The following is a 24,136-nucleotide window of genomic DNA, read 5'->3' as shown; positions in this document are numbered from 1 at the left end:
CACGCCCCTGTAAACCTGGACTGAACACACGCCTCTGTAAACCTGGACTGAACACACGCCCCTGTAAACCTGGACTGAACACACGCCCCTGTAAACCTGGACTGAACACACGCCTCTGTAAACCTGGACTGAACACACGCCCCTGTAAACCTGGACTGAACACGCGCCTCTGTAAACCTGGACTGAACACGCGCCTCTGTAAACCTGGACTGAACACACGCCCCTGTAAACCTGGACTGAACACACGCCTCTGTAAACCTGGACTGAACACGCGCCTCTGTAAACCTGGACTGAACACACGCCCCTGTAAACCTGGACTGAACACACGCCCCTGTAAACCTGGACTGAACACGCGCCTCTGTAAACCTGGACTGAACACACGCCTCTGTAAACCTGGACTGAACACACGCCCCTGTAAACCTGGACTGAACACACGCCTCTGTAAACCTGGACTGAACACGCGCTTCTGTAAACCTGGACTGAACACACGCCCCTGTAAACCTGGACTGAACACACGCCTCTGTAAACCTGGACTGAACACACGCCCCTGTAAACCTGGACTGAACACACGCCTCTGTAAACCTGGACTGAACACACGCCCCTGTAAACCTGGACTGAACACACGCCCCTGTAAACCTGGACTGAACACACGCCCCTGTAAACCTGGACTGAACACACGCCTCTGTAAACCTGGACTGAACACACGCCCCTGTAAACCTGGACTGAACACACGCCCCTGTAAACCTGGACTGAACACACGCCTCTGTAAACCTGGACTGAACACACGCCCCTGTAAACCTGGACTGAACACACGCCTCTGTAAACCTGGACTGAACACACGCCTCTGTAAACCTGGACTGAACACACGCCTCTGTAAACCTGGACTGAACACGCGCCTCTGTAAACCTGGACTGAACACGCGCCTCTGTAAACCTGGACTGAACACGCGCCTCTGTAAACCTGGACTGAACACGCGCCTCTGTAAACCTGGACTGAACACACGCCCCTGTAAACCTGGACTGAACACACGCCCCTGTAAACCTGGACTGAACACACGCCCCTGTAAACCTGGACTGAACACACGCCCCTGTAAACCTGGACTGAACACACGCCTCTGTAAACCTGGACTGAACACACGCCCCTGTAAACCTGGACTGAACACACGCCCCTGTAAACCTGGACTGAACACACGCCTCTGTAAACCTGGACTGAACACGCGCCTCTGTAAACCTGGACTGAACACGCGCCTCTGTAAACCTGGACTGAACACACGCCCCTGTAAACCTGGACTGAACACACGCCCCTGTAAACCTGGACTGAACACGCGCCTCTGTAAACCTGGACTGAACACACGCCTCTGTAAACCTGGACTGAACACACGCCCCTGTAAACCTGGACTGAACACACGCCCCTGTAAACCTGGACTGAACACGCGCCTCTGTAAACCTGGACTGAACACACGCCCCTGTAAACCTGGACTGAACACACGCCTCTGTAAACCTGGACTGAACACGCGCCTCTGTAAACCTGGACTGAACACACGCCCCTGTAAACCTGGACTGAACACACGCCCCTGTAAACCTGGACTGAACACGCGCCTCTGTAAACCTGGACTGAACACACGCCCCTGTAAACCTGGACTGAACACACGCCTCTGTAAACCTGGACTGAACACGCGCCTCTGTAAACCTGGACTGAACACGCGCCCCTGTAAACCTGGACTGAACACACGCCCCTGTAAACCTGGACTGAACACACGGCCCTGTAAACCTGGACTGAACACACGGTGATTGATGGGCGTGTCTTACCCAGCTCGATGCGCTCGTAGTCGGAGTCCAGCAGAAACGTCCTGAAGCGGTTTGAGACGCAGTGATAAGCCAAAAACTTCAGGTAATACTGACTGAACTCGAACTCCATGGGAAACTGCAGGTGGATCTGAAACGGCAAAGGTCAAACATGTAACGGGTCAAACACATCAGGGGTCAAACACGTCCCGGGTCAAACGCATCACGGGTCAAACGCATCACGGGTCAAACACGTCCCGGGTCAAACGCATCACGGGTCAAACACATCAGGGGTCAAACACGTCCCGGGTCAAACGCATCACGGGTCAAACGCATCACGGGTCAAACACATCAGGGGTCAAACACGTCACGGGTCAAACGCATCACGGGTCAAACACATCAGGGGTCAAACACGTCACGGGTCAAACGCATCACGGGTCAAACACGTAACGGGTCAAACACATCAGGGGTCACTTGGAGTTCATTGGATAATTGAATTTTGTCAAATCAACACTAATGTGAGGCTCAAACACTTTGTCTTTAGTAGTTTGTACTTTATGTCTTAAATAATTTACTTTACAACACGTTTTCCAAAGAGCCAAAATGAAGAACAAGCTGTGACGCTTCAACCAATCAGCTTCAGATGTCATGATGTTCTGTGGGCGTCTCCCGCTCCAGGCTTTACGGGGGACACGCCCGGGGCATTGTGAGGCTCAGGTACTCAGTGAGGAGGGAGCCGAAGTCACTTTACAATAGGCCCATTACAGAAGAGTCTCAAGTGAAACTAAATACTCCCTTTATCAGTAGGTCCCGCCCAGTGGGCAGGGCTTCCTCAGAGTAGGACATAAAGGTTGAGTCGATTCGCAGATTGAGAATGAGTCGAAACGATTTGTTTTTGTTAAAACAGAGTCAAGATGAAACTGCATTTCTCTAAACGGAAACTCTTGGACGAATGAAGGATTCTGTTTCTAAAAAGTCAAGAAACAGAATAATCCATGTTTGTGTTGGATTGTCTTGGGCATCACCTTTGGCTCCGCCCACACCCACAATGCCGTCTGTTCTTCTCACCTGATGCACGCAGTCGAGGAACTGCAGAAACACTGGTGTGAAGCCGCTGCTCTGCGACGCCACAGTCTGAGCTCCTCTGTGACTGAAGCGATGACCGAACGACATCCACTCCTTCTCCAGCAGCAGCCTGAAGCCCTCCAGCGTGCGATAGTACGGGTCCGACAGCAGCTGCACCAGGGACACCACCTGCAGGACACACAGGGTAATGCGGCGCGGGGCGGAGCAGGGGGCGGCGGCTTCAGCCTGACGCTCTGTACCTGAGTGGTCACGTCCCACCCGTCCTCCAGGCTCACCATCACCGAGGAACCAGCGTCCAGCAGCTCCACCACCAACACCGAGACCTGGAGGACCCTGTGGAGCTGCAGAGGAACAGAAGGTTAACGCCCGTGGCCACGCCCCTGACCAAGCCCGTGACCCCGCCCCTGACCCCGCCCCTGACCCCGCCCGTGACCCGTACCAGGCTCATCCACTCCGAGTCCTCCAGGCAGCGCAGGAAGCTCATGTTGGGCTCTGAGGAGGCGGAGCTTGGCACGCAGGCTTTCATCAGCTTCTTAAAACTGTTCTTCACCTGTCGCACGTCACAGACCTCGATGGGAACCACCTCCCACTGCTGGAACGAGTCCTGCTTCCCGCCCTGAAACACACACGGGACAAAGAGGTTCTGAACAGCTCTAAAACCAGAGATGTCGGAGATGTCGGGGATGTTAGAGATGTTGGGGATGTTGGGGATGTTGGAGATGTTGGAGATGTTGGAGATGTTGGAGATGTTGGGGATGTTGGAGATGTTGGAGATGTTGGAGATGTTGGAGATGTTGGAGATGTTGGGGATGTTAGAGATGTTGGGGATGTCGGGGACGTTGGAGACAATAAAGTTAATGTGACGTAAAGAGTTTATTTTTAGTTGGAATTACTTAATTTTGTCTTTTAAAATGTCCACTATGATTATTTCATTAATCTTGTGAGCCAAATCATCACGTTCAACAATTAACCTTTTATCTTAGTTAAATTAGGGTTGCAACAAATTAATCGAATAATTGCAACTAATCGATTATAGAAATAGTTTTGCTACTCAGTAATAAATAATGGTTTACTGGTCCAAACACAGAGGAGAACTTTTATGACTCAAGAATCACATAAACATGAATAAATTATTGTATAAATACGTCCTCAGGTCAGATTGATCCAAACCGAGCACAAATCTGACCTATTGACCCATAACACACACAAACACAGACAGACCTTGAGCTGGGCCTTGTCCCCGATGATGTAGAGCAGCGCCCTCTGCTGTCGGAGGAACAGCGCTTCGGTCAGCGCGCCGTTGGCCTGAGGAGACTCTTTCGCCCCCAGTCGCGTTCCCACGTCGGGATTGTACGCGCTGAGTCTGCCACTGCCGCGAATACTGCCCCATTTACCTGCAGGACACACCAGCCGAGCGTTACAGCGCCACCCGCAGGAGCAGAGAGGTGACGAGGGCGAGAAGAGAAGAAGAGAAGAAGAGAAGAAGAGAAGAAGAGAGGAGCAGGTCCCTTTAAACCACATTTAAACGGTGAAGCGACAGTGATGGGATTAAAATGTTAAAATAATCGTGATCCTGCTGACGTGTCGCGGGTTTCAGCTCCCACGACTTTTCACACAGAAAACATATATTATTTTGGGAGTAAATTCTTAATTGCTATGGCAACGGTCCAGACAACGAACAGAGGTTAAGCACTTCTACATCGTTTTCATTCGACGGACGAAAGTGAGAGAATTAAGGGACGGACAAAATGTGTTTCTTTTTGGCCTCATTTTTGTTACAGTTTGGCTCAAATGAACTTGAAGCGGTGAAATGTAAAGTGAAAGTAGCTTCTGGTGAGCGTGTTTGCCAACGACAGAGACAAACTCTACGACTATTTAAGGAGTGACGGGCTGAACTGTACACGTGTCGTTTACTTTTCATTTCCGCTGATTTTTCCCAGACTGAAACTCCTCCCATTTCAAACCAAACCTTTGGAGGATGAACAAAGGTCTGGACTCTCTGAGAAGCTGAGACTCTGTAGTTTAGGCCTCATGAACCGCGGTCTCATGAACCGCGGTCTCATGACCCGCGGTCTCATGAACCGCGGTCTCATGACCCGCGGTCTCATGACCCCCCGCGGTCTCATGACCCGCGGTCTCATGAACCGCGGTCTCATGACCCGCGGTCTCATGAACCACGGTCTCATGACCCCCCGCGGTCTCATGAACCGCGGTCTCATGAACCGCGGTCTCATGAACCGCGGCCTCATGACCCGCGGTCTCATGACCCCCGCGGTCTCATGACCCGCGGTCTCATGACCCCCCGCGGTCTCATGACCCGCGGTCTCATGAACCGCGGCCTCATGACCCGCGGCCTCATGAACCGCGGTCTCATGAACCGCGGCCTCATGACCCGCGGCCTCATGAACCGCGGCCTCATGAACCACGGTCTCATGAACCGCGGCCTCATGACCCCCCGCGGTCTCATGACCCGCGGCCTCATGACCCCCGCGGTCTCATGACCCGCGGTCTCATGACCCCCCGCGGTCTCATGAACCGCGGCCTCATGACCCCCCGTGGTCTCATGAACCGCGGCCTCATGAACCGCGGCCTCATGAACCACGGTCTCATGAACCGCGGCCTCATGACCCGCGGCCTCATGAACCACGGTCTCATGACCCGCGGTCTCATGAACCGCGGCCTCATGACCCGCGGTCTCATGACCCGCGGTCTCATGAACCGCGGCCTCATGACCCGCGGTCTCATGAACCACGGTCTCATGACCCGCGGTCTCATGAACCACGGTCTCCACTTTCGACACGTCCTGAGCTCGTCCGGGAGAGCGTTTCATGACCGAACGCTCTGACCGTCTGCGTTTCGACGTGAGTGCGAAGTCACGAATCGTATCGGAGAGCCTCAGCGTTAGCCTAGCACTTTGGCGTTCAGTCTTTTGTCGTCTTCCACGCTCGATGGAGTCGCAGTGTCCGTCAGTAAACTGTGAACACACACGAGTGACAGCGCAGCCAGGCCTCGGTGCCGCGCCGCAAACTCGTCTCCGCGGCGACAGAGCTGCAGCGCTCGCCGTAGACGCTGCCCTTTTGAGGGGGGGGGGAAAACATCACCCACATTTAAAAGAACAACCAAAGCCATGCACTACTGGACACGACCAGACACTACGGGAAGCAGACGAGAATCGACACAGACGGCGGGCGGTCCATGCAGGAAGCAGGAACAGGCCGTTAGTCCGCACACGCCGCTCGGGAGAGGCGTCTGATTGGTTAGAACACAGGAGGAGGAGGAGGGCGGGGCAGACTGTACCTCGCGGACTGCTCTTGCCTTTTGTCGACACTTTGGGTTGAGACAGAGAGATGACCTTGGCCCTTTGAGTCAGAGCTGAGGTCACACAGAGACACGTTAAGCACGAGATGGAGCACACACGGGAAAACGGGGCGGGGCTTGTACTGTAGACCATGTTAAAGGACACACGTTACGCAAAATGGACTTTGTTTTCCCCTTTAACCCCGTTCTAACGTCGGTCCGGTCGCGTTTGGTTTCATTTGCATGTTTTTCACGATTCCCGTTTCTTCGTCTTCACTGAGCCTCACAAAAACACTCAGTTTCAAAATTCCCAGTTTTGTGACGTCAAAGGTAGAAACACAGAAGTCTGCTGTGCTGTTTTTAAGTCCATAAACTAAAGGTCGATTGTGTTTGTGTCCAATGCCGATAATGACAGTTTAGAATCCTGGTTTAACGGAGCAGGTTTAAAGGACAATAACAGTACAAATAACGCAGAACATGTGTCCTTTAAGATGAGTAAATATGATTCGAATTGTTAAAGAACCCAGCCCCGTGCGACATGAAGTACAGTGGTCTCATGAACCGCGGTCTCATGAACCACGGTCTCATAAACCGCGGTCTCATAAACCGCGGTCTCATAAACCGCGGTTCATGAACCACGGTTTATGAGACCGGGGTTCATGAACCACGGTTCATGAACCCCGGTCTCATGAACCGTGGTTCATGAACCGCGGTCTCATAAACCGTGGTTCATGAACCCCGGTCTCATAAACCACGGTCTCATAAACCGCGGTCTCATAAACCGTGGTTCATGAGACCGTGGTTCACCGCGGTCTCATAAACCGTGGTTCATGAGACCGTGGTTCACCGCGGTCTCATGAACCTGCGCGTGCTACAGTTTCACTTCCCGTTGCCGTATCGCCCATAGTTACGTCAACAGTACGAGTCAAAGCCCCGGCGACGCTCTGGGGACCCGCCCATCGTCATGTGACACAAAAGCACCGCGTGAAGAAGTCTCACCTCCTCGACTGAAGGTTCCCGGAGCGTCCTCTTTACCCCCGGCCACTTGTTTGATCAACGCTCCGAGCTTTCCCGTTCTCAGTCTGTCCGACAAATCTGCAACAGAAACGCTGCAGCGGTGAGAGGCATTTATACTGAGCGGGATGTATTTATACTGAGCGGGATGTATTTGATGTATTTATACTGAGCGGGATGTATTTATACTGAGCGGGATGTATTTGATGTATTTATACTGAGCGGGATGTATTTGATGTATTTATACTGAGCGGGATGTATTTGATGTATTTATACTGAGCGGGATGTATTTGATGTATTTATACTGAGCGGGATGTATTTATACTGAGCGGGATGTATTTGATGTATTTATACTGAGCGGGATGTATTTGATGTATTTATACTGAGCGGGATGTATTTGATGTATTTATACTGAGCGGGATGTATTTGATGTATTTATACTGAGCGGGATGTATTTGATGTATTTATACTGAGCGGGATGTATTTGATGTATTTATACTGAGCGGGATGTATTTGATGTATTTATACTGAGCGGGATGTATTTGATGTATTTATACTGAGCGGGATGTATTTATACTGAGCGGGATGTATTTGATGTATTTATACTGAGCGGGATGTATTTGATGTATTTATACTGAGCGGGATGTATTTGATGTATTTATACTGAGCGGGATGTATTTGATGTATTTATACTGAGCGGGATGTATTTGATGTATTTATACTGAGCGGGATGTATTTGATGTATTTATACTGAGCGGGATGTATTTGATGTATTTATACTGAGCGGGATGTATTTGATGTATTTATACTGAGCGGGATGTATTTGATGTATTTATACTGAGCGGGATGTATTTGATGTATTTATACTGAGCGGGATGTATCTAGTGACCGTAACTTATTTTCAGAACTATTTTCTTCTGCTGGTAATAATTTCCCCTTGTGGAAAAATGAAAGTAATTCATGTTTGGAATTCCGCACAGTTCACGTGTCACGGCGCAGAGGCGGAGCTAAAGCAGCTGACGTCTTCCAAACCCCTGTTTTTTTAAATAGTCTAAATCCTCCTGAAATTTCACTTTTTAATCCTGAGGTGGATCTGAGCGTGCGTGAGGGGCGTGGCTAAAGCGAGTGTGTGTGAGGGGCGTGGCTAAAGCGAGTGTGTGTGAGGGGCGTGGCTAAAGCGAGCGTGTGTGAGGGGCGTGGCTAAAGCAAGCGTGCGTGAGGGGCGTGGCTAAAGCGAGTGTGTGTGAGGGGCGTGGCTAAAGCGAGCGTGTGTGAGGGGCGTGGCTAAAGCGAGCGTGTGTGAAGCGAGCGTGTGTGAGGGGCGTGGCTAAAGCGAGCGTGTGTGAGGGGCGTGGCTAAAGCGAGCGTGTGTGAGGGGCGTGGCTAAAGCGAGCGTGTGTGAGGGGCGTGGCTAAAGCGAGCGTGTGTGAGGGGCGTGGCTAAAGCGAGCGTGCACAGGAACAGTTTTGCCTCATTTCTTTGACTTCTCTCAAAGCCTCTACGCCGCGTTTGAACCTCTCTTTATGTCGTGCTTTATGTATTTCTAAATTTGAAATAACTGTCTTCAACACGTTGGTGGAATTCTACAGATTTTACAATAAAGACATAGTCGATGTAGTAGATACAGGTGAAGGACGCGCTGATGGCAGGAGCTCTCCTGTCATTTATATTCACTCATCCAGACATCAAACAGACATGTCCACATGTCCAGACAGACATGTTCAAGGACAAAACATGTAGTCTCTTCTTTTTGACCATTTTCCATCTGTTTTCCATGTTAGATTAGATTTAGATGACCCGATATTGTCCCCGTACGGAAACTTGTCCTCTGCATTTGACCCATCCTTCAGTGCCTCAGGAGCGTCTCCTCTGGAGCGTCTCCTCAGGAGCGTCCCCTCTGGAGCGTCTCCTCTGGAGCGTCTTCTCAGGAGCGTCCCCTCTGGAGCGTCCCCTCTGGAACGTCTCCTCTGGAACGTCCCCTCTGGAGCGTCTCCTCAGGAGCGTCTCCTCAGGAGCGTCTCCTCTGGAGCGTCTCCTCTGGAGCGTCCCCTCTGGAGCGTCCCCTCTGGAGCGTCCCCTCAGAGGAGCGTCCCCTCTGGAGCGTCCCCTCTGGAGCGTCCCCTCTGGAGCGTCCCCTCTGGAGCGTCTCCTCAGAGGAGCGTCCCCTCTGGAGCGTCTCCTCAGAGGAGCGTCCCCTCTGGAGCGTCCCCTCTGGAGCGTCCCCTCTGGAGCGTCCCCTCTGGAGCGTCTCCTCAGGAACGTCTCCTCAGAGGAGCGTCTTCTCAGAGGAGCGTCCCCTCAGAGGAGCGTCCCCTCAGAGGAGCGTCCCCTCTGGAACGTCCCCTCTGGAGCGTCCCCTCAGGAGCGTCCCCTCAGGAGCGTCTCCTCTGGAGCGTCTCCTCAGAGGAGCGTCCCCTCTGGAGCGTCCCCTGGAGCGTCCCCTCTAGAGCGTCCCCTCTGGAGCGTCCCCTCTGGAGCGTCCCCTCTGGAGCGTCCCCTCAGGGGCGTCTCCTCAGGGGCGTCTCCTCAGGGGCGTCTCCTCAGGAGCGTCTCCTCTGGAGCGTCCCCTCTGGAGCGTCTCCTCTGGAGCGTCTCCTCAGGAGCGTCTCCTCAGGAGCGTCCCCTCTGGAGCGTCCCCTCTGGAACGTCTCCTCTGGAACGTCCCCTCTGGAGCGTCTCCTCAGGAGCGTCTCCTCAGGAGCGTCTCCTCTGGAGCGTCCCCTCTGGAGCGTCCCCTCTGGAGCGTCCCCTCTGGAGCGTCTCCTCAGGAGCGTCTCCTCAGGAGCGTCTCCTCTGGAGCGTCCCCTCTGGAGCGTCCCCTCTGGAGCGTCTCCTCAGGAGCGTCTCCTCTGGAGCGTCTCCTCTGGAGCGTCTCCTCAGGAGCGTCTCCTCTGGAGCGTCTCCTCTGGAGCGTCTCCTCAGGAGCGTCTCCTCTGGAGCGTCTCCTCTGGAGCGTCTCCTCTGGAGCGTCTCCTCAGGAGCGTCTCCTCAGGAGCGTCTCCTCTGGAGCGTCTCCTCTGGAGCCTCTCCTCAGGAGCGTCTCCTCTGGAGCGTCTCCTCTGGAGCGTCCCCTCTGGAGCGTCTCCTCTGGAGCGTCTCCTCAGGAGCGTCTCCTCAGGAGCGTCCCCTCTGGAGCGTCCCCTCTGGAACGTCTCCTCTGGAACGTCCCCTCTGGAGCGTCTCCTCAGGAGCGTCTCCTCAGGAGCGTCTCCTCTGGAGCGTCCCCTCTGGAGCGTCCCCTCTGGAGCGTCCCCTCTGGAGCGTCTCCTCAGGAGCGTCTCCTCAGGAGCGTCTCCTCTGGAGCGTCCCCTCTGGAGCGTCCCCTCTGGAGCGTCTCCTCAGGAGCGTCTCCTCTGGAGCGTCTCCTCTGGAGCGTCTCCTCAGGAGCGTCTCCTCTGGAGCGTCTCCTCAGGAGCGTCTCCTCTGGAGCGTCTCCTCTGGAGCGTCTCCTCAGGAGCGTCTCCTCTGGAGCGTCTCCTCTGGAGCGTCTCCTCTGGAGCGTCTCCTCAGGAGCGTCTCCTCTGGAGCGTCTCCTCTGGAGCCTCTCCTCAGGAGCGTCTCCTCTGGAGCGTCTCCTCTGGAGCGTCTCCTCTGGAGCGTCTCCTCAGGAGCGTCTCCTCTGGAGCGTCTCCTCTGGAGCGTCTCCTCTGGAGCGTCTCCTCTGGAGCGTCTCCTCAGGAGCGTCTCCTCAGGAGCAGAACTCCCTTCGCTGCATGGTTTGGGTTGTTGGGGGAGGAACATGAGGAACATGTAAACTCCAAACAGAAAGGCCCAGTCTGGACCGGGAGTCAAACCTGTCCTTTAGGATTTAGAAGCTCTCAGTTATCTCTAGATCTCTAAAACCGAGTGGTCTGGTTGACTTAAGACAGTGACAGTCTTAGGGTCTGAATGGAGCTGTACCTGAGGTGTTCATGTGCGCTGAGGTGAAGCCGCTCAGAGTGTTTCTGCCGCTGCTCTCGCTGTACGACGGCATGGAGCTGATGATGGCCTGAAGATACTTCTCCTGCTCCAGACTGGTGGAGTCGGCCTGAGACGGAACTGAGACAGAAAACATGTCAGAGGATTTCATACCAGGAGAGGGTACTTCAGAGTTCTTCAGTTATGACTCAAACATGTAGAAAAGTAACATATTTCCATACATTTTCAATTGTAAATAGTGAGTAAATTAGACTTTGTGCCAGTTGTATTAAGTTATGAAAGTTGCTTGTGTGAAATACACTTTAAACCAGGATGAGAGGGAGTTCAATTCAAATGTGCTGAGAAAATAAATGTCTTAGTTTATTTAGGTCAAGATTTTAGTCATAATTCTAATGTTTTGACTCAATGAAAGTCATTGAAAACACATATTTAAAGGTCAGATTACAGAGTGTTTGCTCCTCCTCTGGCGTGATGTGGTGTTTGTGGGAGGAGTCACCTGTTGCCGGGGAGTTGGGCGACTTGAAGAAGCCCACGACTCCTTTGGCGTGGAGCCCGGCCGAGCGCAGCAGCACGGCCTTGGTGCGGGTGCTCCTCCAGCAGACCACAGGGAACCGGCTCTGTCTGTAGCACCTGCAGATCCTCTGGAGGAGCTCGTCCGGGATACTCTGAGGCACGATCAGCAGCCCGGGGTAACTGCACACACAGAGCAAGGACCCTATAATACTAGTTACACACAGCCCGGGGTAACTGCACGCACAGGGCAAGGACCCTATAATACTACAGTTACACACAGCCCGGGGTAACTGCACACACAGAGCAAGGACCCTATAATACTACAGTTACACACAGCCCGGGGTAACTGCACACACAGAGCAAGGACCCTATAATACTACAGTTACACACAGCCCGGGGTAACTGCACGCACAGAGCAAGGACCCTATAATACTACAGTTACACACAGCCCGGGGTAACTGCACGCACAGGGCAAGGACCCTATAATACTACAGTTACACACAGCCCGGGGTAACTGCACACACAGAGCAAGGACCCTATAATACTACAGTTACACACAGCCCGGGGTAACTGCACGCACAGAGCAAGGACCCTATAATACTACAGTTACACACAGCCCGGGGTAACTGCACGCACAGGGCAAGGACCCTATAATACTACAGTTACACACAGCCCGGGGTAACTGCACGCACAGAGCAAGGACCCTATAATACTACAGTTACACACAGCCCGGGGTAACTGCACGCACAGGGCAAGGACCCTATAATACTACAGTTACACACAGCCCGGGGTAACTGCACGCACAGAGCAAGGACCCTATAATACTACAGTTACACACAGCCCGGGGTAACTGCACACACAGAGCAAGGACCCTATAATACTACAGTTACACACAGCCCGGGGTAACTGCACACACAGAGCAAGGACCCTATAATACTACAGTTACACACAGCCCGGGGTAACTGCACGCACAGAGCAAGGACCCTATAATACTACAGTTACACACAGCCCGGGGTAACTGCACGCACAGAGCAAGGACCCTATAATACTACAGTTACACACAGCCCGGGGTAACTGCACGCACAGAGCAAGGACCCTATAATACTACAGTTACACACAGCCCGGGGTAACTGCACGCACAGGGCAAGGACCCTATAATACTACAGTTACACACAGCCCGGGGTAACTGCACGCACAGGGCAAGGACCCTATAATACTACAGTTACACACAGCCCGGGGTAACTGCACGCACAGAGCAAGGACCCTATAATACTACAGTTACACACAGCCCGGGGTAACTGCACGCACAGGGCAAGGACCCTATAATACTACAGTTACACACAGGACAAGCATGTAAGAGCTGCAGGGACCGCGAAGGACCCTATAAAGCAGTGGTCCCCAAACTTTTTGACTCGAGGGCCACATTGGGTTCTAAAATTTGGCCGAGGGGCCGGGCCAGGAAAATATGGTGTGTTTGTGTGAACTAATGAATGACTATAAATGACACGCAAGATTTGACCTGTAACTTGTAACAAAGCCACAAATGCAAGGCTCAATGTACAAATTGTTTTCCAAATAATAATGATTAATTATCTACTGTCTTCTACTGTCCACATGAGTCTTCTACTGTCCACAAGAGTCTTCTACTGTCCACAAGAGTCTTCTACTGTCCACAAGAGTCTTCTACTGTCCAAATGAGTCTTCTACTGTCCACAAGAGTCTTCTACTGTCCAAATGAGTCTTCTACTGTCCACAAGAGTCTTCTACTGTCCACATGAGTCTTCTACTGTCCACAAGAGTCTTCTACTGTCCACAAGAGTCTTCTACTGTCCACAAGAGTCTTCTACTGTCCACATGAGTCTTCTACTGTCCACAAGAGTCTTCTACTGTCCACAAGAGTCTTCTACTGTCCACAAGAGTCTTCTACTGTCCACATGAGTCTTCTACTGTCCACAAGAGTCTTCTACTGTCCACAAGAGTCTTCTACTGTCCACAAGAGTCTTCTTCAGTGTCAAACACTTGTGCTTCCTGCTTGATTGGCCCCGGTGGCCGTTTGTGGTGAATTTTATTTTCTGCGCGCCATAGATTTTCTTGTGCGCACACTAAGTGCGAGCAGTGCACTATGTGCGAGCAGTGCGCAGGCGCCCAGCTTAAAGGGAACAGTGGCATCTCTTGGGGAAATGTGGGCATTACAGACAAAAGGTAAAATGAACGGCCACAGTATCGTGCGTTTAAATCCCGACTCCGACATTTGCTGCATGTCCTCCTTTCTCTCTCATCATTCCCCTTCCTTTCTTTCTCATTCCATCTCATTAAAAATTAAATAAAAAAAAATATATATTTTTTAAATTTTTAATATAACTTGGACAAGCTTGGCGGGCCGGATTGAAAGGCCCAACGGGCCGGATGTGGCCCGCGGGCCGTAGTTTGAGGACCACTGCTATAAAGCTACAGTTACACACAGCCCGGGGTAACTGCACACACAGGACAAGCATGTAGGAGCTGCAGGGACCATGAAGGACCCTATAAGGCTACAGTTACACACAGGACAAGCATGTAGGAGCTGCAGGGACCATGAAGGACCCTATAAGGCTACAGTTACACACAGGACAAGCATGTAGGAGCTGCAGGGACCATGAAGGACCCTATAAGGCTACAGTTACACACAGGACAAGCATGTAGGAGCTGCAGGGACCATGAAGGACCCTATAAGGCTACAGTTACACACAGGACAAGCATGTAGGAGCTGGCTCACCTCCTGCAGTACGCGTACATGCGGTTGACGGTGGAGATCCTGAAGGGCTCGTTTTTGGCGCGTGTGAGGCTGTTACTGAGCGTGCCCAGTCCCAGCCTCTGATAGTCTTTGCAGCAGGCGCGCTCCACCACGTTACTCATGGTCTGTCGGTCCGAGGAGCGGATCGTGGACGACAGCGTCAGAGAACTGGGCTCCACCTCCTCCGACACTGAAGACAGTTTGTTTTACATTTAGAATACAATCGAACTTCTCTCACAATTCAGTGCAAAAGACCTGATAATGTGGATAATTATGCGATACATGATTTATAGCTCATGATCTGTCGCTATTTTTAAGAACCAAACAGGATATCTTTATTAGACCAAGACCTGCACAAACTTGATATAAAATATGTCCCTTTTAACCATCAAAACAGTGAATATGTCAGATGTTTGGGGTAAACAAGTTTCCTTTCTCTAAACAAACAATTGTATCATGATAAAACGACTTCAGGTTCACAGAGTTTTGAGTTTCATACATTCTTTGGTGTTATTTTTACTTCTAAACTGCCAGTGATGGAAAGTAACAAGTACAGAAGTAAAGGTACTTTACTTAACGAAAGTAAAACACAAATATTAAGTTGCAAGTTTGTGCAAAAATTTTGAAAAATAAGAGTGTAAAATGACAGGAAGTGGAGCTGAATCCCTCTGTGATGTCATCAGTGTGATGTCATCAGTGTGCGACACAGAGACAGTTTAAACCATGGTTGGACTAAATAAAGGTGTTTTATGGTCTTATTGTGTGTCAGATCAGAACTGTTGTGTCATTCATGTGGAGTGTGGCTCTTGTTTACAGTCTGGTTACTATGGTAACAGCTGTGGAACCACCTCTGTCATATTTGTGCTCGTGTCCAACCAGGAAGTACAATTATACACTTTATACAAACAGGCAAAATGTTGTAGTCAAATCTGAAATATAATTGTGTTCACTGCGTTCAATTGTCGTATGGACTTTTCTGTGAGATACTTGTACTTGTGCAGTGGAAGAAGTACTCTTGTTACTGAACAAGTCTTGGTAAAGTGCACACAAATAAAGCTTTTCCATCGCTTCTCCACCAGTTTATTAGGTTTTTGGCCTGCGTGTGAGTATATACAGTACATATAATGTTGTGTTGTGTGGCAGCGCCCCCTGCTGGCAGCGCCCCCGGCTGGCAGCGCCCCCTGCTGGCAGCGCCCCCGGCTGGCAGCGCCCCCTGCTGGCAGCGCCCCCGGCTGGCAGCGCCCCCTGCTGGCAGCGCCCCCGGCTGGCAGCGCCCCCTGCTGGCAGCGCCCCCGGCTGGCAGCGCCCCCTGCTGGCAGCGCACCCTGCTTGCAGCCGCTCTCCCTCTCATACCCGAGATCTCGTCCTCGTCGAGCTCGGACTGGAAGCTGCCGCGGTTCTCCCAGGCCGGCGGCGTGTACTTCTTCTTCGTCACGTACTGTCGCCCGATCGTCCGCTTGGCACTTTTCACCAGGTTTTTGGACAGAGTTCTGGACACGCAAACGCACAGATTAAATCATATCACGAGGTGTATTTGAAATGGTTTGTGGAGTTGTTGAAAAGCCTCGCGTCCAGGATCAACGTTTGAGAGAAAAGTGAAATCTGAGCGGCTCGATTGACTCCAGAATCTGTGTGTTTCTAAACTGGTTTGTGAGGTCCACAGCAGCTTCAGGCAGAACAGAAGCTCATGGAGACTCGGGACAATCATCTTAGCGGAAGAATTGCAATTACAGACGTGAAGATTATTGGGTTCATCGATAATCGTGATTCGATATCGTCACACTATAATCATGAGAACTGAAACATAATTATCGTGAGAATCGTAGGCAGCGACAGTCAGTTATTTCAGGTCAATATCCTAAACTAAGAACGACAAACTGGTTCATCCGGCTTTTCGTATGTGTTTTTGGAGTTTTTCAAGTCCAAATAACGACGATCGAAATCAACATCATATTTAGTTTCTCTTTGAGTTTTAGTTTCTCATCCCGGTTTAGTTTTTCATCGTGGTTTAGTTTCTCATAGTGGTTTAGTTTCTCATAGTGGTTTAGTTTTTCATCGTGGTTTAGTTTCTCATAGTGGTTTAGTTTCTCATAGTGGTTTAGTTTCTCATAGTGGTTTAGTTTCTCATAGTGGTTTAGTTTCTCATCGTGGTGTAGTTTCTCATCGTGGTGTAGTTTCTCATCGTGGTGTAGTTTCTCATAGTGGTGTAGTTCTATTTCATCCCTACTGACCGCCAGAGGCGGTGCATAAAGCACTGAATGATCATCCTTGCGCATACACAGGTCGAGAATTAATAACAAAAAAGTCACCTTTGACCCCCCGGTGGCTCACGTTAGTCTATATAGTCACGTGACACCGGGAGCTCAGTCCCTTTTCACCTCCCTTTTCGGCTCGACCTGGTGGTTACATGTAGCTGGTTTTGTGTTTACATTGGGTCATTAGTGGCGTGCTCAGCTCAGTCTGATCCCGCGCGTCTCATTCACATAGCGGGTCATTAGTGGCGTTCCCTGCTCGACCTGCCCCCGCTGCGCCCCTCTTACCGGGGTAGGTAAGAGGTTTTACATCTTAGAGTCGCTAGTGGCCTTCCGCTCGACCCGACTCTATTGGCTCCGGTCTTATCATGCTGGAGTCCCTGTGCTGCCGGTCCTGCCTGGCGCCGCTGCAGCCTGACGATGGGCATGATCTCTGCCCTGCTTGTCTTGGAGTGGATCATCTTCGGGAGGCACTCTCCGATGATGCTTGCTCCAACTGTTCGGTTATGCCCCGGTCTGTGCGCGTGGAGCGCTTGGCGCTTTCGAGGACGCTTCAGACTGGTTGTCTGTGGCGCCTCCGAGTCAGTTACCAGCTGGCCAGACTGGGGGCCTCAAGCGGCCGTCCACGGCTACTCAAGGCGGCCCCCCATTTAAGAAAAAGAAGGGCCCCGGGAAGTTAGCGGGTCAAGTGAGCACGCTGACATCTGAACTGGCCCAAATGCGGGCAGTTATCCAGACTCTCCAGACTGATGCCAGTCGTGTGGTGGCACAACGGCATGAGGGGCATGGCACAGCCTCAGTATATGATGACGTCATATCTGTGGCTGCTTCAGACACGCAGTTTCAGCTGGAGTCTGACCTTCTGAGCTCCAGAGTTTCAGAATCTGGCTCACTGGCCTCTGCCGGCTCTCAGGCCGACAGTGATGACACTGTCACAGCGGCTTTGCGGACGGCACTTTCCCGCTTAAAGCTGGATGTTCCGCGGGATGAGGCGGCACCCTTGAGCGCCTTCTTTCGGCGCCAGGCTGCAGCGTCCCACTTTGCAGTTCCTCCCTCGGAGGAGTACATTAAGGAACTGCATGCCTGTTGGACAGACCCAAAGGCATTTTCGAGGCCTACTTCAGATGGCAGGGTTTTGGCACTGATGCAGGATCCTCAGAAGCTTGGCCTGGGACATATGCCGGCAGTGGAGCCGGCTATTGCCTCCCTCATCGTCCGCCCAGAGGAGACTTTACGGACTAATGCCCGGTGTCCACGACCACAGTGCCGGGTTACAGACGACCTTCTGTGTAAGGCGTACGACATGGGAGCTCGTATGGGTCGCATTGGGAACTCATTGTCTCATTTAATGCTTGGCCTGTCGGTTTCCCTTGAGACGGTGCCAGTGGACCAACCAACACATGGGCTGGTTGATGCCTCCTTGCAGGCTTTTGCCCTCATGTCAAGGGAACTCGGGCGACTGCTCTCTACATTAGTGCAAGCTCGCCGCCAAGTATGGCTGGCACAGTCTCGGCTCTCTGAGGCCAGTAGGAAGACCTTGAGGGGTGTTCCAGTTCTTCCCGGAGAACTATTTGGCCCGGCCGCCCTGGAGGCTCTAGAGCGCACGGCCCAGGCTTGCCGTACACGGCAACAGTTGGCGGGGCTTCATAGGCTGGGGTCTCATCGACCGGCTCAGGCCGCCCCTCCCGTTTCTTCACGGAGATACACACCACCGCCCCATCATGACTCAGACTTGCAACAGGCCCCAAGATTTGGATTTCGTCCGTTCCGTGCGTCCCGTTCCTCACAGCTCGGCAGTGGCCCCCACAAACCCGGGCGGGGTCGAGGGGCCTCCAGATGAGGCCACAGGGCCGGCGGTAGGACATTTTTCCCCAGGACAGCTGGAGTACTGGACGGCTCACTCCCCAGATATTTTGGTGCTGGCCACGCTGTCCGAAGGGTATTGTCTGCAGTTCCGCCGCCGACCTCCTGTTCCTGGTCGGATCCGAATGACAGTTATTCAGGATTCGGCCAAGGCGCAGGCGCTCTCTCAGGAGATTCGCACCTTGCTGGACAAGGGGGCGATAGTTCCTGTTGACCCCCTGCTGGATCCAGGGGGCTTTTATTCCCGTTATTTTTTAGTACCCATGAAGACGGGCGATTTATGCCCAGTTCTGGACCTCAGGGGTCTAAATATGTTTTTAAAAGTACTCCCTTTCAGAATGTTGGCGGTCAGACAAGTGCTCCAGGCGATCTCCCCAGGTGACTGGTTCACAACAGTAGACCTGAAGGATGCATATTTTCATGTCCCCATTGCACCGCCACATTTCTCCGCTTTGCTTTCCGGGGAGAACACTTCCAGTTCAGGGTCCTGCCATTCGGGTTATCTCTGTCCCCTCGAGTGTTTACAAGGTGCGTCGCTGCAGCCTTGTCCCCCTTGCAGGCCCAGGGGTTGCGGATTCTGCCCTATCTGGACGACTGGCTCATTTGTGCGCCCAGCCACGAGCAGGCGCTTCAAGATACAGAGACTGTGCTCAGGCACGTGGCCAACTTGGGGCTGCGGGTGAACTTGGCAAAGAGCTGCCTTGTGCCGTCACAGGTAGCAACTTTCCTCGACTCCCATACAGCGACTGCACGGCCTTCGCCCAAGCGGGTGGACGATATTTTGGGAATGTTGCGGGACTTTCGACAGGGGAGTTCTCTTCCCTACGTCTTGTTCCTAAGCCTCTTGGGCAAGCTGACTGCGGCCGCAACTGTTGTTCCTCTGGGGCTGCTGTCTTTGCGCCCCCTTCAGATGTGGCTCAACAGCCTACACCTGGACCCCACACGTCAGGCTCACAGGCGGCAGCGGCTACCCGTATCTCCCCAATACCGGGTGTCTCTATGCAGGTGGCGGAACGAGGCCTTTATGACACAGGGCGAATTCGCTGGGGCCTCTTCCTTCCAGGCGGGAGGTTGTGTACACCGACGCATCCCTCCTAGGCTGGGGTGCGACATGGCAGGCACGGATGGTGCAAGGGTCATGGTCCCAGAGGCAGAGCAGGCTGCGCATCAATGTGCTGGAGTTCTTGGCTGTCGAGCTAACGCTGCGCCATTTCTTGCCACACCTGCGCGGCCGTCATGTCATGGTACGGTCCGACAACACCAGTGTGGTTTTTCACATAAATCACCAGGGCGGCACTGGGTCGGTGACCCTGTTCAGGATTGCACAACGGGTCCTGACTTGGGCTACCCCGCGCCTTGCCAGTCTGAGCGCTGTTCACATTCCGGGGGTTTGGAATGTGTCCGCGGACTTCCTGTCTCGCCATCGGCCACTGCCGGGGGACTGGCAGCTTCACCCGGAGGTGGTGAGGGACATTTGTGAGACCTTCGGCAGGGCACAGGTGGATCTTTTTGCCTCCCGCGACGCGACACACTGCCCTCAGTGGTTCTCGCTGGCGGACAGGGCCAGCCCACTGGGTCAGGACGCACTGGCTCACGACTGGCCGAGGGCGATGCTTTATGCATTTCCCCCCATTCCCCCTGATTCATCAGACGCTTCTCAGGGTCTTTCAGGAGGGCCACAGTCTCCTGCTTGTGGCCCCGTTTTGGCCAGGGAGGACATGGTTTCCTTTTCTGCGCAGGCTCTGCTGCGGCACAGCGAGACGTCTCCCCCCCAGGCGGGATCTCCTCTCTCAACTAGGGGGTCAGATTCTGCACCCCAATCCCGAGCGCCTGAAGCTCTGGGTATGGCCGGTATGGCAGGGCCCGGCCTGACCTTCTCGAGGTACGCCGGGGAGATTGGGAACACAATAAGCAATGCTCGTGCCCGGTCTACCCGTCTTCTGCATTCCTGCAAGTGGAAACTGTTTGACGCCTGGTGTCGCAAAAGCGGGGAGGATCCAGTGCATTGTGCTGTGTCAACGGTGCTCGCATTCCTGCAGGAGCTACTTGGCCAGGGGCGCTCTCCATCTACCCTGAAGGATGCTCGGCGTTTGCATCCGCCGGCCCGGTCTGTGGCCCCGGCGTGGGACCTGTCCCTGGTGCTGGAGGCGTTGCGATCCTCTCCATTTGAGCCTCTGTCGCAGGTTGGTTAAATGGCTGTCAATGAAGACGGCATTCCTTCTGGCGATGGCCTCTGCGAAGCGGGTGAGTGAGCGGCTTTGTCCGTGGCAGACTCCTGTTTTCCTTGGCACCCCGACAACTCTGGGGTTTCCCTTTGGCCGAATATAGATTTTGTTCCAAAGGTGATTTTGTCGGAGGGGCACAACCGGCCACTACAACTTGCACGTTTTGGTGCGGGATCTGCCGCCGAACAGCTGTGTCCTGTCCGTGCGCTTGAGGCATATGTGCGTGCTACAGCGTTGATACGCAAATCTGAGAGCCTGTTTGTTTGTTTTGCCGGCCCGCGCAAGGGCCAGGCTCTGTCCAAACAGCGTCTCGCGCGCTGGATTGTTGATGTAATCACGGAAGCCTATACTCGACAAGGGCGACCGTTGCCGTCCGGGGTGAGGTGCCACTCCACAAGGGGGCTCTCAACTTCGTGGGCCGCTATGAACGGGGTGTCCTTGGACGTGATCTGTGCGGCAGCCTCTTGGACATCCCCGAATACATTTGCAAGATTCTACAGAGTGAATGTGGTTTCTCCACAACCGCTGGAAGAGGTTCTCCGGCAACACTCTTCTGCGTCCCATTGAGGTATGGTTTTGTCTATTCCTCGGGACCCTGCTGGTATTCGTCATCCAGTGCTTTATGCACCGCCTCTGGCGGACAGTAGGGATGAAATAGAACGAAAGTTACAACTGTAACTACGGTTCTATGAATCCCGGATGACCGCCAGAGCATCCGGTCCCTCGGAATTCTCGTGCTTTGCGAGAAGGTTTCCAGGGACTGAGCTCCCGGTGTCACGTGACTATATAGACTCACGTGAGCCACCGGGGGGTCAAAGGTGACTTTTTTGTTATTAATCCTCGACCTGTGTATGCGCAAGGATGATCATTCAGTGCTTTATGCACCGCCTCTGGCGGTCATCCGGGATTCAAAGAACCGTAGTTACAGTCGTAACTTTCGTTTCTCATAGTGGTTTAGTTTCTCATAGTGGTTTAGTTTCTCATAGTGGTTTAGTTTCTCATCGTGGTTTAGTTTCTCATAGTGGTGTAGTTTCTCATTGTGGTTTAGTTTCTCATTGTGGTTTAGTTTCTCATCGTGGTTTAGTTTTTCATCGTGGTTTAGTTTTTCATCGTGGTTTAGTTTCTCATCGTGGTTTAGTTTCTCATCGTGGTTTAGTTTCTCATTGTGGTTTAGTTTCTCATCGTGGTTTAGTTTCTCATCGTGGTTTAGTTTCTCATCGTGGTTTAGTTTTTCATCGTGGTTTAGTTTCTCATCGTGGTTTAGTTTCTCATCGTGGTTTAGTTTCTCATTGTGGTTTAGTTTCTCATCGTGGTTTAGTTTCCCTTTGTGGTTTAGTTTTTTTTTGTGGTTTAGTTTCTCTTTATGTTTTAGTTTCTCTTTGTGGTTTAGTTTAATAACCAAATAACGATGATCAAAATCAACATCATATTTGTCCACTTAGTCTGCTTCTTATTTACTGTCCGTTGGTGCCGTTTGGTTTTGCCGCCTCAGAGTACGTTTCATTTGGAGTAAATGAATGAGCTGGTGTTTTGCGCTGCCGTTGCCGTGAGCGACAGACTCAGATTAAAGGGTTTAGTGCGGGACAAAAGCCTGGTCACTGTTTCCACTGATGAATAATGCAAAGCTCCTCCACATTCCTTCATCTGAACAGAAGAAAGGCCTGAGTGTGCAGCGGCTCTGAGCGGGAGAATACAAGAGTCACAAAGAGCAAGTCGCACATGTGGCTCCTTTTGACTTACAATCTGTTTATTAGACACATGTCAAAACTGCAAAGAAATGCGCTAAAGTAAGAGTAAAGGTACTAAAAAATAACATTACAGTACAAAGGAGTGGGCCAAGTGTTTAGTCAAAATGGTAATGTTTCTCATCGTGGTTTAGTTTCTCATCATGCTTTAGTTTCTCATTGTGTTTTAGTTACTCATAGTGGTTTAGTTTCTCATAGTGGTTTAATTTCTCATAGTGGTTTAATTTCTCATAGTGGTTTAGTTTCTCATAGTGTTTTAGTTTCTCATCCTGGTTTAGTTTCTCATAGTGTTTTAGTTTATCATCCTGGTTTAGTTTCTCATCGTGCTTTAGTTTCTCATCGTGCTTTAATTTCTCATAGTGGTTTAGTTTCTCATAGTGGTTTAGTTTCTCATAGTGGTTTAGTTTCTCATAGTGGTTTAATTTCTCATAGTGGTTTAGTTTCTCATAGTGGTTTAGTTTCTCATAGTGGTTTAGTTTCTCATCGTGCTTTAGTTTCTCATAGTGGTTTAATTTCTCAGTGGTTTAGTTTCTCATCGTGCTTTAGTTTGTCTTTGCGTTTCTTACTTGAGCGACTGGTTCTTGTCCTTGGCCTTGTGCTCCGACACCAGCTTCCCGCTCTGGCCCACGGTGAAGGCGAAGGTGTTCTGGATGTGTGGAGGATAACGCAGCTTGTGCATGTGTTTCCTGAACACTTCAGCCAAGTCTGAGGCCACTTCCTCATCGAACGCAATCTTCATCAGCTGCAGGGAGGAAGAAGAGCGAGTGAGAAGAGCGAGGAGGAAGAAGAGCGAGTGAGACGAGCGAGGAGTGAGAGCGAGGAGGAAGAAGAGCGAGTGAGAAGAGCGAGGAGTGAGAGCGAGGAGGAAGAAGAGCGAGTGAGAAGAGCGAGGAGTGAGAGCGAGGAGGAAGAAGAGCGAGTGAGAAGAGCGAGGAGTGAGAGCGAGGAGGAAGAAGAGTGAGTGAGAAGAGCGAGGAGTGAGAGCGAGGAGGAAGAAGAGCGAGTGAGAAGAGCGAGGAGTGAGAGCGAGGAGGAAGATGAGTGAGTGAGAAGAGCGAGGAGTGAGAGCGAGGAGGAAGAAGAGCGAGTGAGAAGAGCGAGGAGTGAGAGCGAGGAGGAAGAAGAGTGAGTGAGAAGAGCGAGGAGTGAGAGCGAGGAGGAAGAAGAGTGAGTGAGAAGAGCGAGGAGTGAGAGCGAGGAGGAAGAAGAGCGAGTGAGACGAGCGAGGAGTGAGAGCGAGGAGGAAGAAGAGCGAGTGAGACGAGCGAGGAGGAAGAAGAGCGAGTGAGAAGAGCGAGGAGTGAGAGCGAGGAGGAAGAAGAGCGAGTGAGAAGAGCGAGGAGTGAGAGTGAGGAGGAAGAAGAGTGAGTGAGAAGAGCGAGGAGTGAGAGCGAGGAGGAAGAAGAGCGAGTGAGAAGAGCGAGGAGTGAGAGCGAGGAGGAAGAAGAGTGAGTGAGAAGAGCGAGGAGTGAGAGCGAGGAGGAAGAAGAGCGAGTGAGACGAGCGAGGAGTGAGAGCGAGGAGGAAGAAGAGCGAGTGAGACGAGCGAGGAGGAAGAAGAGCGAGTGAGAAGAGCGAGGAGTGAGAGCGAGGAGGAAGAAGAGCGAGTGAGAAGAGCGAGGAGTGAGAGTGAGGAGGAAGAAGAGTGAGTGAGAAGAGCGAGGAG

The 24,136-nt window shown here is 52.2% G+C and overlaps 1 protein-coding gene across 6 annotated transcripts in view; it reads right to left on the bottom strand.

The window, feature by feature from the left end:
• sbf1 (SET binding factor 1) overlaps window positions 1-24,136 on the bottom strand; it is an 84,107-nt gene that overhangs the window by 6,711 nt on the left and 53,260 nt on the right. For 4 of the 6 annotated variants that reach the window (XM_072453307.1, XM_072453308.1, XM_072453309.1 and 1 more), the window contains 12 exons: window positions 23,037-23,212; window positions 15,739-15,875; window positions 14,368-14,575; window positions 11,596-11,792; window positions 11,082-11,219; window positions 7,167-7,262; window positions 6,168-6,242; window positions 4,092-4,264; window positions 3,310-3,486; window positions 3,110-3,211; window positions 2,853-3,038; window positions 1,809-1,935 (listed from right to left, as the gene is read on the bottom strand). In XM_072453307.1, coding sequence (XP_072309408.1) covers window positions 1,809-1,935; window positions 2,853-3,038; window positions 3,110-3,211; window positions 3,310-3,486; window positions 4,092-4,264; window positions 6,168-6,242; window positions 7,167-7,262; window positions 11,082-11,219; window positions 11,596-11,792; window positions 14,368-14,575; window positions 15,739-15,875; window positions 23,037-23,212 — 1,792 coding nt within the window. The remainder of the gene's footprint in view (window positions 1-1,808; window positions 1,936-2,852; window positions 3,039-3,109; window positions 3,212-3,309; window positions 3,487-4,091; window positions 4,265-6,167; window positions 6,243-7,166; window positions 7,263-11,081; window positions 11,220-11,595; window positions 11,793-14,367; window positions 14,576-15,738; window positions 15,876-23,036; window positions 23,213-24,136) is intronic. The other 2 variants (XM_072453311.1, XM_072453312.1) reach the window with 1 other exon arrangement.

Source organism: Eucyclogobius newberryi, unplaced genomic scaffold, assembly GCF_026437365.1.
Source record: "Eucyclogobius newberryi isolate DKJ021-1_F unplaced genomic scaffold, fEucNew1.0.hap1 SCAF_2, whole genome shotgun sequence".
Lineage (NCBI taxonomy): Eukaryota > Metazoa > Chordata > Actinopteri > Gobiiformes > Gobiidae > Eucyclogobius > Eucyclogobius newberryi.
The sequence above is the reverse complement of the archived record's forward strand: the minus strand, read 5'-3'. Positions and strand labels throughout refer to the sequence as shown.